The sequence below is a fragment of the Letharia lupina genome (assembly GCF_014066315.1).
Source record: "Letharia lupina isolate WasteWater1 chromosome Unknown contig_10, whole genome shotgun sequence".
Lineage (NCBI taxonomy): Eukaryota > Fungi > Ascomycota > Lecanoromycetes > Lecanorales > Parmeliaceae > Letharia > Letharia lupina.
Window position 1 is genome coordinate 1650274 of NW_023502979.1, and position 14692 is coordinate 1664965.

At 49.7% G+C, this 14692-nt stretch overlaps 4 protein-coding genes across 4 annotated transcripts; 2 read left to right on the plus strand and 2 right to left on the minus strand.

Moving 5' to 3' along the window:
• Positions 1-2268: 2268 nt before the first annotated feature.
• On the minus strand, positions 2269-4662 carry HO133_000472 (uncharacterized protein; the record flags this gene model as incomplete). The annotated part of the gene is made up of 2 exons (XM_037291411.1): positions 2269-4501; positions 4556-4662. The coding sequence occupies 2 exons, from the start codon at positions 4660-4662 to the stop codon at positions 2269-2271; spliced, it is 2340 nt and encodes a 779-aa protein (XP_037152846.1).
• A 1001-nt stretch (positions 4663-5663) lies between these two features.
• Positions 5664-7814, plus strand: HO133_000473 (uncharacterized protein; the record flags this gene model as incomplete). Its single annotated transcript, XM_037291412.1, has 2 exons — positions 5664-6545; positions 6615-7814. 2 exons carry the CDS (start codon positions 5664-5666, stop codon positions 7812-7814), a joined length of 2082 nt encoding a protein of 693 aa, XP_037152847.1.
• A 665-nt stretch (positions 7815-8479) lies between these two features.
• HO133_000474 (uncharacterized protein) lies at positions 8480-10577 on the minus strand (the record flags this gene model as incomplete). Its single annotated transcript, XM_037291413.1, has 2 exons — positions 8480-10433; positions 10498-10577. The coding sequence occupies 2 exons, from the start codon at positions 10575-10577 to the stop codon at positions 8480-8482; spliced, it is 2034 nt and encodes a 677-aa protein (XP_037152848.1).
• An 859-nt stretch (positions 10578-11436) lies between these two features.
• HO133_000475 (uncharacterized protein) lies at positions 11437-13687 on the plus strand (the record flags this gene model as incomplete). The annotated part of the gene is made up of 2 exons (XM_037291414.1): positions 11437-12273; positions 12686-13687. 2 exons carry the CDS (start codon positions 11437-11439, stop codon positions 13685-13687), a joined length of 1839 nt encoding a protein of 612 aa, XP_037152849.1.
• Positions 13688-14692: the final 1005 nt, after the last annotated feature.

Consider the following 14692-nt stretch of genomic DNA (forward strand, 5'->3'; position numbering starts at 1 on the left):
CATGAGCGGATTTGATATATGAGCGGGTTCGATGAGCGGATTCGATGCACGGATGCTATGAGCGGAGTCTATGCGCGGAGTCTATGAGCGGATTTGGATGAGCGGGTTCGATGAGCGGGTTCGATGAGCGGGTTCGATGAGCGGGTTCGATGAGCTGATTGCCATGAGCGGTTTTCGTGAGCGGTTTCCATGAGCGGTTTGCATAAGCGTCTATTATGCACGAGCTTGCGTACACATCGCGGGCATTCCAAGAAGAGCCGCAATATCACAACGGTCAAGAAATGAAAAGGTGGTAGGATCTTGCTTGAGCAAGTCAACATGCTTTTCTATCTATCTAATTGCAAATGGGCTCTATGATTGACACTGCATACGGTCATGAGATATAGGAGACCCTCCGCTATGAGAGCCCCTATCAATTATAGGATTGTGGAGCATGAAAATAGCATGTGAAAGACCCTTGAAATTCCTTGCACTCATAAAGCCGAAAACTTGTAGACTGGTTCGCGCCGAGACTTCCCCTCGCCTGCATCCCATGCTAGCGTGGCCTCCCATTTGGTGCACCCTTCTTTTGCCTTGCCCCTTTCGATTCGAGGTACCTTGCCATCGCCTCCACCTCGGCGCGTATTCCTGGAGCGTCTTCCCTTCTGAACTGGACGCACACTGCCATCACCAAAACTGAAACATGTTCTTATAGAGATGCCTCTCTCGAGCACGACGCACGCGGTCCTGGATCCCCTTTGGCATACAATTCGGTAGCCTATGCCTCTCTCCACTCCGCGCGCTCTGCCGTTCGCCATTAGGAGCCTTCAGTTCACACTGCTGTATCATATGTCCTTCTCGACTCCACGCACGTTACGACCAACCACGTGTCACGTATGCTTCTGCGGCCCCTTCTTCTCTCGATTCAACGCACGCTGTGGCATCCCTTCTGCCCGACGCACGCTTTTGTAGTCTACTCGCCTCACAACTCGACGCAGACTGCCATCAGCGATGTCCAAGTACACACTCCGATAGCTTATGCCTCTTGTACTCCATCAACTAAGCACTATTTGATCCGGAATCCAGCAGTGGTGGAGCAACCGGAGTGCGTAGCCGATCAACAAGTAGTAGCTTCTTCTGTAACTCATCAACGGTGGCGCAGTCGGAGAGCGTAGCTGAGGACGTCGCGGAAAAGTTTGTGAGAGAAGGGAGGTAAGGTCGTGCTATCGTGAAGCAATCGAAGAGTGAATGAATGCGTAGCCACCGATCAACTAAGACTCCTCGATCCTAACTCCAGCCACGGCAAGATAAATAATGAATGCACCTTGTGAGCATGTATCTTGGCATTATTCGAAGAGTGTGTCGGGCATTGAGAAGTGACATTGGGATCCGCCGGTCGACTGAGATTTGCTCAATTCGGATGGTTGAGCAGCCGAAGAACGCATCTCAGAACCTCGCGGGGAAGTGTGGTGAATGCGATAGGGAAAGGGAGAAAGGTGGTAATGTACCAATACGCCGAAGAATGTGTGTTCTTTTCAGCTGTTGCGCAAGTCTCCGCTGATCAACCGGAGATCGCTCTATCCGGTATTGTAATCGAAGGATCTTTCTCGGAATTTTGCATGTATGTGAGTGACATCTCGTATGGTGCCGCATTTACGGAGGAAATGGCAGTCTCGGACGGCAGAGCAAACGTCATAATATATTGGGGTCGGAGCGACGTGGTAAGGCCGTTGAATCGGCAATGATTGCAAGGATGGCGACTAGATCGTGATATAGAGAAGTCGGAAAGATGTGGCAAGGCCCTCAAACGACCAGTGTTTGCACGTATGGCGAACATATTGTGGTATGTGGAGTCGAAGTATTGTGGTGGGGCCTTTAGGTGGCCAGTATCTGTAGATATAGCGAATAGATTGGAATGAAGGGGACGGCCCATCTCCACCAGTCCCCAATCAGCGTATTCCGGAGTCCAGCGTTCCTAGTGGCACCAGAAAAAAACCATCTTAGGAAGTGTAGAGGACGAGGTGAACAGTCGCGGCGATCGAATGTGCGGTGTGAGAGGTCGAGTGGTAATGTGACAGAGATCGATATGTCGTATGTGGGAGCTCCAAACGCTCCACCAGAAGTCGACCAAATTCGCTCAGTCTGAAATCGCAGGCATCGAAAACTCAAACATCTAAGATTTGAGCATATCAAACGCAAGGATTGAGAATGCAAGCAGAGAACGTATGGCAAACCCTGACGCCAACTCCTGGAGCCAAAGTTGAAGAAGAATACTGGGTACAGACATCATCAACCCGGGCGGGCTGAATCGCGGGCTCGTTTCTCGAGCTTCTTCTGCCTTGATGATCGGGGTGGCTTGATGGTATTGGATTGTATGTTGGGCTTCTTCTGCATTGATGTTTGGGATGGTTCGAACGAATTGGGTTGTATCTTAGGCTTCTTGTGCCTCGATGCTCGGGAGGGCTCAACGAGATTAAATTCCTTTTGGGGATGCTTCTGTCCTGATGAGTGAAAAGATTGGGTAGCGTTGAGTTCCGGTGGTGATGTAACGGCTGGGGCTGCAGCTTTCTCTTTGAGCCGTTCACTTCTCCGGAGTGGTGGAGAATCTGGAGGAGAATATTCGTTTGATGCAGCATTCAATAACATTATAGTCTGTTGTTCTGTGAACTCTTTGGCCTTTTTGGTCGGCTTCTCGTCTGTATTCTTGAGAACTCTGCCAGAAAGAGCTTGGTTGAGCTTTGTAGCAGATCGAGTCTTTCTGGATGTTGAACCTTGGGCGTTACACAACGACAACTTCCCGAAATCAGTACTTGTGGCAGGCCTAGACCGAGCATCGGGTGAACATGATGAGATATGAGTGGGAGGGTTTTCGAAATCTGTCATGACCAGGTCCTCGGACTCTGCTTCCTCGAAATCATCCATAATCTCGACTGGCGTCAGATCCCCCAGGGCGTGGGCGTCTGTCATCTGGATATCATCATCCTTCCCGACTTGAAATGGATCTGAAGAAAACTTGGGAAGGGTCCGCTGTTTCGTGTTGTCCATCTTTGCTCCTCCGCTACCCTTCTTTCTTGCTTTCTGCTTCTTCGATCGTCGATGACCTTGTTCGGTAGAGCTCCTCTTACTCAATGGTCTCTGATCCTTGAAGAGATGCTCAGGAGACTGAGAAGACTGCGAAGACTGCGAAGACCGCGAAGACGGCGGAGAAGGAGAAGACGGCGAAACTTGCGAAGAGTAAGAAGACCGTGAAGACTGCGGGGACTGTGGGTCTGAAGGAGGCGGTGTAGGTGGAAATGGCGTCTGTGGATATTCTATTCCGATCTCACCGCCAGTGGATTGACCGTGATCCGCGAGGGTATAAGCGTGCTCCTGCTTGGCCTTTTCGAATCGTTTTGTGGCTTCCGCGAGTTTTGTCTCTGAGTCTCTCATGTGTGAGCGCGCTACCTCGGCATGGTCGTCCAGATTCCCATAGGTGAAATCTGGGTGAGGCGTCTTGATTTCTTCTTCATACCACTTCACAAGTCGCTGCCAGCATTGGAGCCAAGTCGAGGTGACGTTGCATTGAAACAGTCGGAATTCCTCAAATTCCATGGGGAAATCTAACGCTGATTGGAACTGGAGACATCGATACTCTTGTGGTTTGTCACGGAGGTTACGCCGTCGCCACTTGAGGAACATCTTCCAATCTAACAACTCTTTTTTATACTTCGAAGTCTCGGAAGTCCAATATAAGATTCTGTGGAGACTATCCATAGAGTGATCAGGCGGACTGACGGTGTGGCTTGGTCGGCCCCCTAGCTTCTGTATGGCGCTGACAGTGGATTGGGTCTGCTTTCTGAATTTTGCTTCTAATGCTAATTGAAGCTCTGGCGTCTTCGATAGAGAATCGACAGATTCGGCTATCAGTTCCGGCCATTGACCCTTAATCCAGTTCAACTGGTTCTCGGCATCCTCTATCTCTTCTTGACTTCGATTAAATAGACGAAGCCAAGTGCGAATCGCTTCATGGGCCGCGGAGCTTGGTAGTGAGTTCTCAACGGGGACTTCACACTTCGTAATCTGTAGGAGCCTAAGGCGACGTCGGTCTTCGAAATTGAAGGCGTCAACACCAATCAGATCCTGAAAGAGCTCGAACTCTTCCCAGTCACTCAATCTGGTCAAGACGCTGATCAATCCAGCATCTGTATTATCAAGCTCTAACTCTGTTTCAACGCGGTCTAAGTGCTGAAGACTTTGCTGATACTCCCTGAACCTCTGCCAGTTTTCCAATTCTCTCCCAAATTGTGCGCTTTCTGTTGACCAATGATGGTTCATTGGATCTATGTCGTCTGAGAGAGTGGACTCCAGTTCCCCTTCGTTGTCAGTAATGTAGATCAGGCCGTCTCTGTAGGTAGCATTCCACGTTGGCTGTAGCCGGACTGGACGTGTCGGCCGTCCGCCCAGTTCAATGAGTCGATCATGGTGCTGCTTGGCGCGTTCCTCGTATGTCGCTGTCATCTCATCCTGTGTCGGTGTGCAACCCCTATATATTAGGAGCTCATCAGAATGGATATAGTACGCGCTAAGGTGTTCTTACCTTAGTAATCTCGTGAGCTCTTCTGGATCAAAACCACTGTGACAGTTCGATGATGGAGAAGGCAATGACTGATGAATCTCAACGGCGACCGGTGTGTTTGGAGTCATCGTAGCTTTAGCTGTGATTGAAGCAGTTTCGACTGTGCGAGTATTGAGAAACCAGGAAAACCAGCAATCAAGTTATCAAGTAAAACATTATTTGTGTGACGCTTGCTTATGCTGACAAAGCAGGACGGGTGCTTTGTTGGCCAATAAGGGTCACGTCTAGTTTGTCTACAGACGCGCATCCGTTTGTGTTGATGTATGATATTATTTCAACAGAGGGGTCATGTTCTCCTTGATTCCTGAATTGGAGGATGCCTGATGATGGACTTTGCCGATCTGAAGCTAACGCCTGACTTGTTGCTTTAGGGGTATAGTAATGTCCGAGAAGTTGATGTGTTGACGAGATAGTGATGTCTTTCTCTATCTTGTGGCTATATAAATATGGGTCAATAGGTTGTGTTGACCTGATGAGGACAAGTCCACATCACTTTCTTGTCGCTCTGTGTTGAAGCATCTTTCCAGACTAGTATTTAAATCCCCTCCCTTCTGCAAGAGATTTTTACCTTTCCAACCTCTTTCTCTTCACTCATGACTCGCTTCTGCCAATAATTTTCGGTTGCAGATTACAGCGCTCACTCTTCTCGCACCTTTGTATGTCTTGAAGAGAAGACTGGTTCCCTCATCAAGAGAGCCCCTACATTCATTACCCACAACTACATTCGGGGAACACCATCTCATTTGACCATCTTACGACTCTTACGCAAGCTCGTCTGCCATACAAGCCAGCAGGTATAGTGCTCAGCCTCGCTCAAGGAGCGCCTTTTGAAACAGACAACACAATAGTGAGGACTCTCCCGTTGTCAACACCGCTCACTTTATCATTTCTGACGCTACCAGGTGTCACTCAACACAGCAGAAACAGTTTTCGACCTCCGTCAAGGAAGGCTCTAAGTACTTCTTCTTTCTGACACTCAAAAGTAAGGATGCTTGGTATACTCTCACCATGTCTTCGTACTGATTTGTGACACTACTCAGTAGCCACGTCCTGGCCATAACAGTTCAAGATGTCTGGGAAGAAATGGAAGAGCCCACTGGAGAATTGGGAAGAAGAAAATCAGGACCCTAACCTCGCTTTCACCTTGGTGGCGCAGAATGAGCGAGCCAAGCAGATGTGGGCCGACCCCCACAATAGTTCGAGATATGTCCCTGCCTCGTTCACTAGGAGAAAACCCAAGGACCGGTCTCTTAGGGTAATCACTCCTCCCCTGCCAGATTCTGAGAACAAAGACCAGCCAAGACTCGAGATCAAAGAAGAGACGGAGCCAGCGCTTCAGTTCCTGTTCAGCGATTGGCCCAAGAATTTCGCAAAAGGATTCGTACTGGGGAGCTATGACAAGCCCTGTGATGCTTTGTTAGGTGACCCTGGCGATTACATAAGCCAACAGATGCTCGCCTTCACTTTCAACAAACACCATCAACTCATCATGAATGTCACATCGGACAACCGAACAACAGTCACCTTTAATAATCAGAAAGAAGGGAAGCGGACGCGTTTTTCCTGGATCTTCCCTCGCGGACAGGAAATGATTCGCGTCAGGGTGGCGGATGTACTCGTATTTGATGTTGTTATGCCCAAGTACGGGATCAACAAAGATCAATTTCACAGGAACTGCGAATCATTTCTTAGCGCAGCTGCCAGTGGGGACCCGCTAGCGGACGACCTCGACATCAAGAGTGTAGCGGCTACTGGACAGGCAAGTGGTACATCAAGTCCTCCAGATCCGTTCTATCTCCGAGGGAAGAAACTCGGCAGTGGGTCGTATGGTGATGTTTTCAAAGTCCTTCGAATGCCCGACGGGAAAAATTGCGCTGCAAAGGAGTTCAAGAGTACGAATTCCATGAGGCAAGAAGTCGACATGCTTAAAAAAGTCTGCCAGACATTTCATGTAAGTTTGAATTCAATTCCTTGCTGAGTGCGCAATCGCTGATTGAGAGATTAGAAAAATATAGTACAGTTTGTTGAGGAATGGCACGAGGATTATAAGCCACTGCTGGTTATGGAGTACGTGGCTGGAGGAAACCTTCAACAACGAATGAAGGTACGCATGGAGTTTGAGGAGATTGCGAGCCTTGCCGGCCAGACCCTCTCTGCCCTGGCATTCCTCCATGACCAAGGCGTGATGCATCGGGATATTAAGCCCGCGAACATCCTTTGCGTGACTCCAAATCACTACAAGCTAGCGGATTTTGGGGTCTCGAGAGATATCACTTCCTTGCCAAGCAAGCAAGGAACCGCAGAGTATATGGCTCCGGAGGTCCACGCTTGGGCACCTTATAGCTACCAAGCGGACATTTGGTCAGTTGGAGTCGTTCTGTTTGAGTGTATGGATGAGCTTCCACGTGGAAATCCACGCACGGATGGGCGAAGGTGGTGCAAAGGCGTACTCCACAAGTTCACGCGATACCACGACCAGTGCGAGCAATCACCAGACATGAGCGGAAGTGACGCCTTCGAACTCATACGTCTGGTGAAAGATGCCATGCTGCGTCTGGATGCAGACGAACGACTATCAGCGCGAAGATGTGTGAGGCACTACTCGTATCTGTGGGAAGACCAAGGTGGCAGCGAAGATTCGGACGCCGGGAGTGGAGCCAACACTCCAACAAACGCACATCCAAACGGCTCTTTCTCGCCCAAATCACCGGGCAGTCCAGAAGGTGATGAGGCAGAGGAAGAGACATCGAGGAATGTCCATAGGGATGGCGAAGGAACGCCCGAGTGGGGAAGGCAACCTCAGGATTTCCGCAACGAGGCCAAAACAGCCATTCGCGGAGACAGTGCCTACAACCCGGCCAGCGCTCCTTACCACCCTCCATCTGGCGGAGAGACGATCAACGACCCCAACGTCACCGGTCCCTCATCCATCAGCAGAGGAATGCTCAATGGCCCGGCCCGCGTCTTTCCCAGCCTCCCGTCCCTGTCAAAACCAAGGAACCATACACGCTCCATCTCCGATGGAGGCATCAAGCGTCGGCGCGACAGCCAGTCTTCGGCAGAGGGCGGTGAGAAGGATGGATCGGTGACACCGGGTCCACTGGCGCCTGACCGTTCGGGTAGCGAAGATGCGGCTGCTGGACTCGATGCAAGTTCCTCTGCGAAGAACCACAAGCGGAGCAAACCGTCAGTGTCGATTCCTGCGCATCGGACTCCATGAGGGCTGCCGATGCCACAGAGCCGGAACAGCAGTCTGGATGGACACCCTGCGAGAGAGCCATAATCTAGCAAGTGGATGCTTAGTCAGTCAGTACTTCAGTTTTTAAGAGGGACCATCTTGGGTTCGCACGGTGTTTGGGCTTGGTGTTTATAACACTGGATGTGTGGGAATTTCGGGAAGCATGGCGCAGATGACACGGCTTTGTTCATGATACCCCACTTGTTTTTCCGTGAAAACATTCTTCCGCATTTGGAAGGCTTTGAGAGTATTGTCTATAACTGCGAAACTTGAATTGTTAGCGAAGCGAGCGATGTTGCATAGAGAGCGCTTGTGCATTAGCGAGCATTCTTCTAGGATTTTATGGATTGAGGTGGAACTGCAAGACTGGTTGTTAGCGAAGCGAGCGCTGTTGCATAGAGAGACTTTGAACATTAGCGAAGGATATTTGGTAGAGCATATCTGTGAGGATCAATTGTACCATTCGACCCATGTCAGATACAATTATGTTTGAGACTCAGAAAATGGATTAGAAGTCGTGAACAAAGGGAAAGATTTTACAAATCCAGTTCATTCTTCTCCTGTAAATCTTCTCACAACTGTAAGATCTTATGTTGAGTTTATTGAGTGAAAATGATCTTCTAAGTCTTGAAGATATTGCATTAGAACTATATACACACCTTCCTTTTCGAGGCCGCAGCTTTCTCCTTGAGCCGTTGGCTTCTTCTGAGCGATGGCGAAGACCCGGTAGAAGAGCCGTTGGTTGATGCAGTACTCAGTAACGCCATGGTCTGCCGTTCTGAAAACCCCTTTTTCTTTCTGACCGACTTCTTGTCCGTATCCTTCAGAACCCTGTCAGAGGTATCGTGATCGAGCTCTGTAGCAGATCGAGTTTTTCTTGATGTTGGCACTTGATCAACAGGCAAGCGCGATTTCCTTTTTGCCCTAGAACCGCGACCCTTGATGCTCAGGTTATATGCAGGAGGCGGGCTAGTAGTGACCGGGTCTTCGATATCACTCATGAGAGTGCCTTCGACACTACTCCTCCAAATGTCTACGGATCTTGCTCCTTCGTGTTCTCCGAACGCCTCGTGTGGGTACGAGTTTTCAGCGGTGTCTGTCAGTTGAATGGCATCATCAAGGATGACTTGATTTGGAACAAGAACATCGGCCACAGTGACCGGCTGTTTCTCGTTGATTTTGCCCTTCGACGGCTGAACCGAACCTGGGATCCCACTGATGGGTGAATTGGTCGACCCACTCAATCGATGGACTTTTGTAGGGGAGCTGCCCAAGTCTGTGAGTTTGAGATCCCCAGGGATACTCTCAGGTGATTTTGATTCTAGCGAGCTTGGCGGCAATCGCGGATGCCCGGTATTTTGTTGCGTGACCTGGGCTGGAGCCGAAGAGCTTTCGTGCGAGGAAAGCTCGGCTAACTGTTGCTCTGCCAATCGAAGTCGAAATTCGGCGGTGTGAATGTCTTGTTGAAACTTCTTTACATTTGCTCGTACCGTTGCGGTGCTATCTTGAAGGACGAGTAACGCCAGGCCTTTCGAAGCAGTCTCCATGTCGTCCTCGTTTGACTTCAGTAGGCGTTGCCAGCTTGCGACCCAACTTTGGGTCCTGTCAAGCTGGTATCGTCGATAAGCAACGTAGTCTACCCAGATCTGTAAATCTGATGAGCGTCCACTTGATTCCTGTTCTTCGTGGGTCCCTGTTTGAGATGTAAACGGCTTGGTTTTTCGCCATCTCAAGAAGATCTTCCATTCCCATAATTCCTTCATAAGCCGACAAATCTCGGAGCCCCAATGGCAGAGCCTCTGGGCAAAGCCTGCAGATTGGTGAGGGGACCGCACTGAAGCATCCGGCCTGGCTTCCAAAGCCTCCAATTTCTGGTGGTAAGCATTGGCCTGTTGTTCTAAATTCATTTCAAGTTGTCGTTGAAGAGGAAAAGTAGCCTGTAGTGAAGCACAAGCTTCTGAGAGTATCTCAGCAATTTGGCTCTCGATCCATGTGAGCTGCATTTCCGAAGTCTCTAAACCCTGTTGTCGTATAAAGAGCTGATCAAGGCAGGTGTCAATTGTATATTGGGTTTTCGGGCTTGAAGTAGCTTCGTCAGATACAGCCTCTTTACGCGCGATCTTCTCTAGAGCTCGCGTGACTTTCCACGTCAACATCGCCGCACGGCCAACCTTCACTTGCTGGTAATGTTGAAATTCCCGCCAGTCATTCAATCGGACCAATACCTTCACTAATCGCTGGTCCGTATTCTCTGGGTCGATGGCGGTCTTCAACAAAGGTTGATCTTCTGTATCTCGCTGATGATCCCGGAACTCCTTCCATCGTTCCAACTCCTTGTAGAAACGATCGCATTCCTCAGTCCAGTGGTGATGTGTAAGGTTTTCGTCAATCGCGATGGTACCTTGGAATCCTCCATGATTGTCCATGATGCGAATCTCGTCTTTCTCGTATACTGCATTCCCAGCTGGCTTCTCTAGCACCGGCCGAGTCGGTCTTCCCCCCATTTCGATCAGCGTGTCATGATAATTGTAGGCATGGCGCTTGTAGTCTTCGGTAAATTCTTCATCAAATGGAGAGACTTCTCTGTATGGAGCGGCATGCCTGTAGATCAATATGCGTCAGGGAAGAGAAGCAGCGCTTCGATGACACGGAACAGAAAGCTCACGTCAACTTCATCTCTAGCGCGTCTGGATCGATTATGGTCTGAGGGCCTTTGGAGCCATTAGCAATCGAAATGTAAGCCATGACGCCGTACGTTGAGCTGCTGCTCCCGCGTCGTTGCTGGAGAAGAAGAAGAAGAAGAAGAAGAAGAAGGGGTGGACAAGATAGAGGGGTGAGGAAGGCTGACTAAGCCCGGAACAGCCAGCTGGGATTGGTTCAAGAATGAATTGAAGTTACAAAGATTTACTTCCGATTAGTCGGCTTGGTAAGTACGAGAAGAGATTTGTGTTTGACCACAGGTCCTCCAAATGTACAGGCATTGAATAAGGTTTGACTTGCTCAGCAATGTATTTTTTCTGAGTACCAACAGCTCCTTTTGTCTCAAAATATATATACAAAAACCCTCCGCCTTTGAAAATCTTCTGCCTTGGAAATTTGAAAACGCTCTTCAAGCTTCAAGGCTGTCTATCATGTGCCATAATTAACGTCCGCACTCCCACACCATCCGACATCGTGCATGAGAGCATTAGCAGCCGAAGCTGCATACGAAGCAATGCCGCTTGTGTTATCCTCGTGCATCCCCCAATTTGTGGAACCCCGTGACCCTTCTATTGCTGATCTCCTGTTCTCACCCCTCAGCCCCCAAACCAAGATGTCTCCCTTTCCAAGTGCAATCTCGGCAAGCAAACATCAAGCAGTCAAAGTCTGCAGCACTGGAAACCACTTCGCTATCACGCCCGCGATTCAATGAGCTTCTCGTTGGTGCATATTCTCGATACACATTCCGCTGCCGCCTAGTTCAGGTTGTGCCAGTTTGCACATAGGCTCCACACATCTGCCATCTTGACAAAGCAACATCAACCACCGCCAGCAACTGCCAACATCAACCATACTCGGGTCTGCGTTACGTATATCCGTACTTGACTAGGGACTATAAGTTGTGATGGATGAATACGACCCCAACATTGTAGCCAGACTGGTGGCACTGAATGAGAGGACACGGAAAGCCTGGGCCCACCCACACAACAAACACTTCTATGTGCCGGCTTCATTTCGAGGCTTCCCAGTACATGGAGAAACAAGCCGCGAGTCCACACCAGTCGAGGAGGACAGTGACAGCGACAGTCATGTCAAAGAAAGCGAGCCTGAACTTAGGATAACCTTTGACAGTCGCCCAAAGAATGTCAGCAAAGGTTGGACCTTTGGCAGCGATCAAAATTTGTGCGATGTGTATTGTGGTGAACACGACAGAAAAAACGACTACTACATCGGCAGGCAGACGTTCTTGATTACGATAAGCAAGCAAGGCGACGTGATCTTGAAGCATATCAAGAACACAAACCGGACGAAGGTCCAGTACAACTCTCAAAAGGTTGGGGAACGACGGGAGTTTATCTGGATCATGTTACCAGAGTGCCGGAGCATTGTTATTACTTCGGCCAACCAGCTCGAGTTTCGGGTCATAGTGGCGAAGCACGGCGCCAAGACAGAGCTGTCCCGAGGGCTATTTGCTCGGTTTCTCAAGGACGTCGAGGACTCAATGCCATCGCTACCGCTTCTTTTGGTGGACAGTGAGGCAACGACTGCAGACACTAGCCTAGTGTCTACACCAAAGACGCAGCCTTTCTATTACCGGCGTGAAGCGGGAGAGCTTGGACGTGGATCCTTTGGAAAAGTTGATGTTGTCGTGGACGTGAGCACCGGATTCGAGTACGCAGGCAAGTCGTTCTTCGGGGACTTCGAGCGAAGCGAGCCAGATATCCTGGCCAAGCAGAACCACGTAAGTCACATCGTCTTTCCCATTACCCTGCTGGAGTTTTGTACTGGCTACCAGCCAAACGAGAGATAATAAGGGACGGGCTATATGGAGAACCTTTGGAAAGCAGTTAATGATCTCGACAGGAGAACATCCTCGGATACGTGGCCTTGTCCAATGATGACGGCCCTCTTCTGGTCACGGAGTATCTCAAAGAGTACGTGTACCTTGCGGTTCAATCTGTTCCTGTTCAATATCGGAATCTGAGCCGTGAAATACCTGTTCTAAGGGGCAAAGAAATTTTTCCCTTTGTCTACTCCCAAGACTTCTCATACGAATTGAGACCGGATTACGAGAAGGATATGCTGACTTTCGAACCACAACCAGGGGGAATTTGAGTCGCCCATGGCGGTTGAATGACCGATCTCCCTGGCAGCCGATCCAGGTTTTTAGCATCCTGGCACAGTCTCTTCGTGCGCTCGCAAGCTTACATGCGAGCCCGAATTGCGTAACCCATCGGGACATCAAACCCGAAAACATCTTAGTGGCAGATCGTGAACGCACGACAAACCCTGGAGAGCCCGGGCCCTGGATCAAGATTGCGGACTTTGGCCTGGCAACAGAAGGCACTAAGTGTGAAGGCTCAGCCGGTACTTGGCTTTACCAGGCCCCTGAGGTATTCGGTCAAGAATACGACTCAAAAGTTGACATATGGTCTTTGGGCGTCGTCATCTTGCAACTGCTTCTGGGAGGACGCATACCCAAGCCCAGCCGAGGTTACTTGCAAGGGCCACAGTGGTGCGAGGACGTTATCCTTACAACGAGGCAGAATTTTTCTTTCTCTTTTTTCGCAGATCAAAAACGCTGCGAGAGGAACAAAAATACGTTGGAGACCATGCTGTGGGGATTCATCACGAACTTCATGCTCAAGTATGATCCGAAAAAGAGACTGTCAGCGCAGGAGTGTCTCAATGCTCCCGTTTTTTCACAGATACAGTCCGGCTTGGGATTAGCGTTGGAAAGGCAACGAAAAGATGTAGGTCAGCAACGTAGTGGGGTTTCGGTCGACCTTAAGGTCAACGAAGAGGCAAAACGGATCCCTACACATTCGGACATTGGAAAGGCGTCCGAGTCAGAGAATGAATGGTCCTCCTTGTACTCTGGTGGTGAGGCTCAGACTGAGCCAGAGCTTCGCGCCAATCCGGTCCTTAAATCATCACACGCAAGAGCCCCGATGTACTGCAATAACACGTCACCGGCAACCTACGACCCGGGTGTGGAGGAGACCGTGGCCTTGAAAGGGCAAGGGTCCAACGGATCTAAGACTGCAGTGCCACCACACACATTGAGGCCAGACGATCCACAGCCGCTTAGCTATGGACTGGCACTGGGAGACAAGCACGATAATCTCCGGAAAACAGTAAGGAAAGGCTATTGAGTATCCTGCGCTGAGATAAGTCTAAGGACCAAGAGCCCGTCCAATTCACAGTAAAGGCATCCTTTCCAGGTTCAGAATGATTTGATGGACGAAGCGGCAACTGCGGGTTCTTTTTTAGCAAGTCATGCGATGTTGCTTAGAGAACTGGAGTAGTACTTGAACAAAGAAATTCATGAAAACCAACCGTGCCTACAAGCGTATGTCTATCCCCGACCATGAAAGGCATCTCATCTACTCTAGCCTAGATTTCCTTCAGAAAAATACCCTCCCACTCCTCGAGGCCTCGGTTGCAGTCCAAATCCGGCCCTAGTTACCTTACTCACTTCTTGCACCCCCTGGTGGAGGAGTAGCCACCCAGAGACCCCACACACGGGCCACGTCTTCAAAGGTCAAGCGAGCCCTTCCTCTACATGTGCCTTTCCGAAAGCGAAAAGATGGCAATGACTGACAATTTCTCCACGAGCCTGAAAAAATTTCCTGCAGCGTCGCACCCCCTCTACGGAGAGGCAGCGATGTGAAATCTTTTTTTCTATTTTGGATTCCTGATTGGACTGGGTAGTTGGGTTCGATTTGGGCAGAGGACGGTCCAAATTTTGGTACTTTTGTTTGGTTTCTGGGGCTTTTTGTTCAGGACACAACTGAGATCGCGTTCGACCTAGCAATCTGGCTGTAACTTGTGATCTACCTGAGTGCATATCCCATAGGTCAAGATACTTCGCCACCAATAGCAATTTCTTCCTTCGGCTGTCGTGCGGTCAAATAGGCTGGTGGGTTTTTTGAACTTTTCACTTCCACTCTGCAGCGAGATCTGGCGGTGTTTCGGCCTCGGATTGACTTTTTTGTTTGTCCTTGGGAGCGAAGTCGGGTTTTAGATGGAAAGCAAAGGAACTACGGCAGTTGAAGATGAGCAAGGGAACTCGCGTAGTCAAGTGTTGGGAGATTTGTCAAGTTTTGCAGGTATCTTGCGCTTTTTACAGTGTGGTAGGAGGAGTACTACTGGGTTCA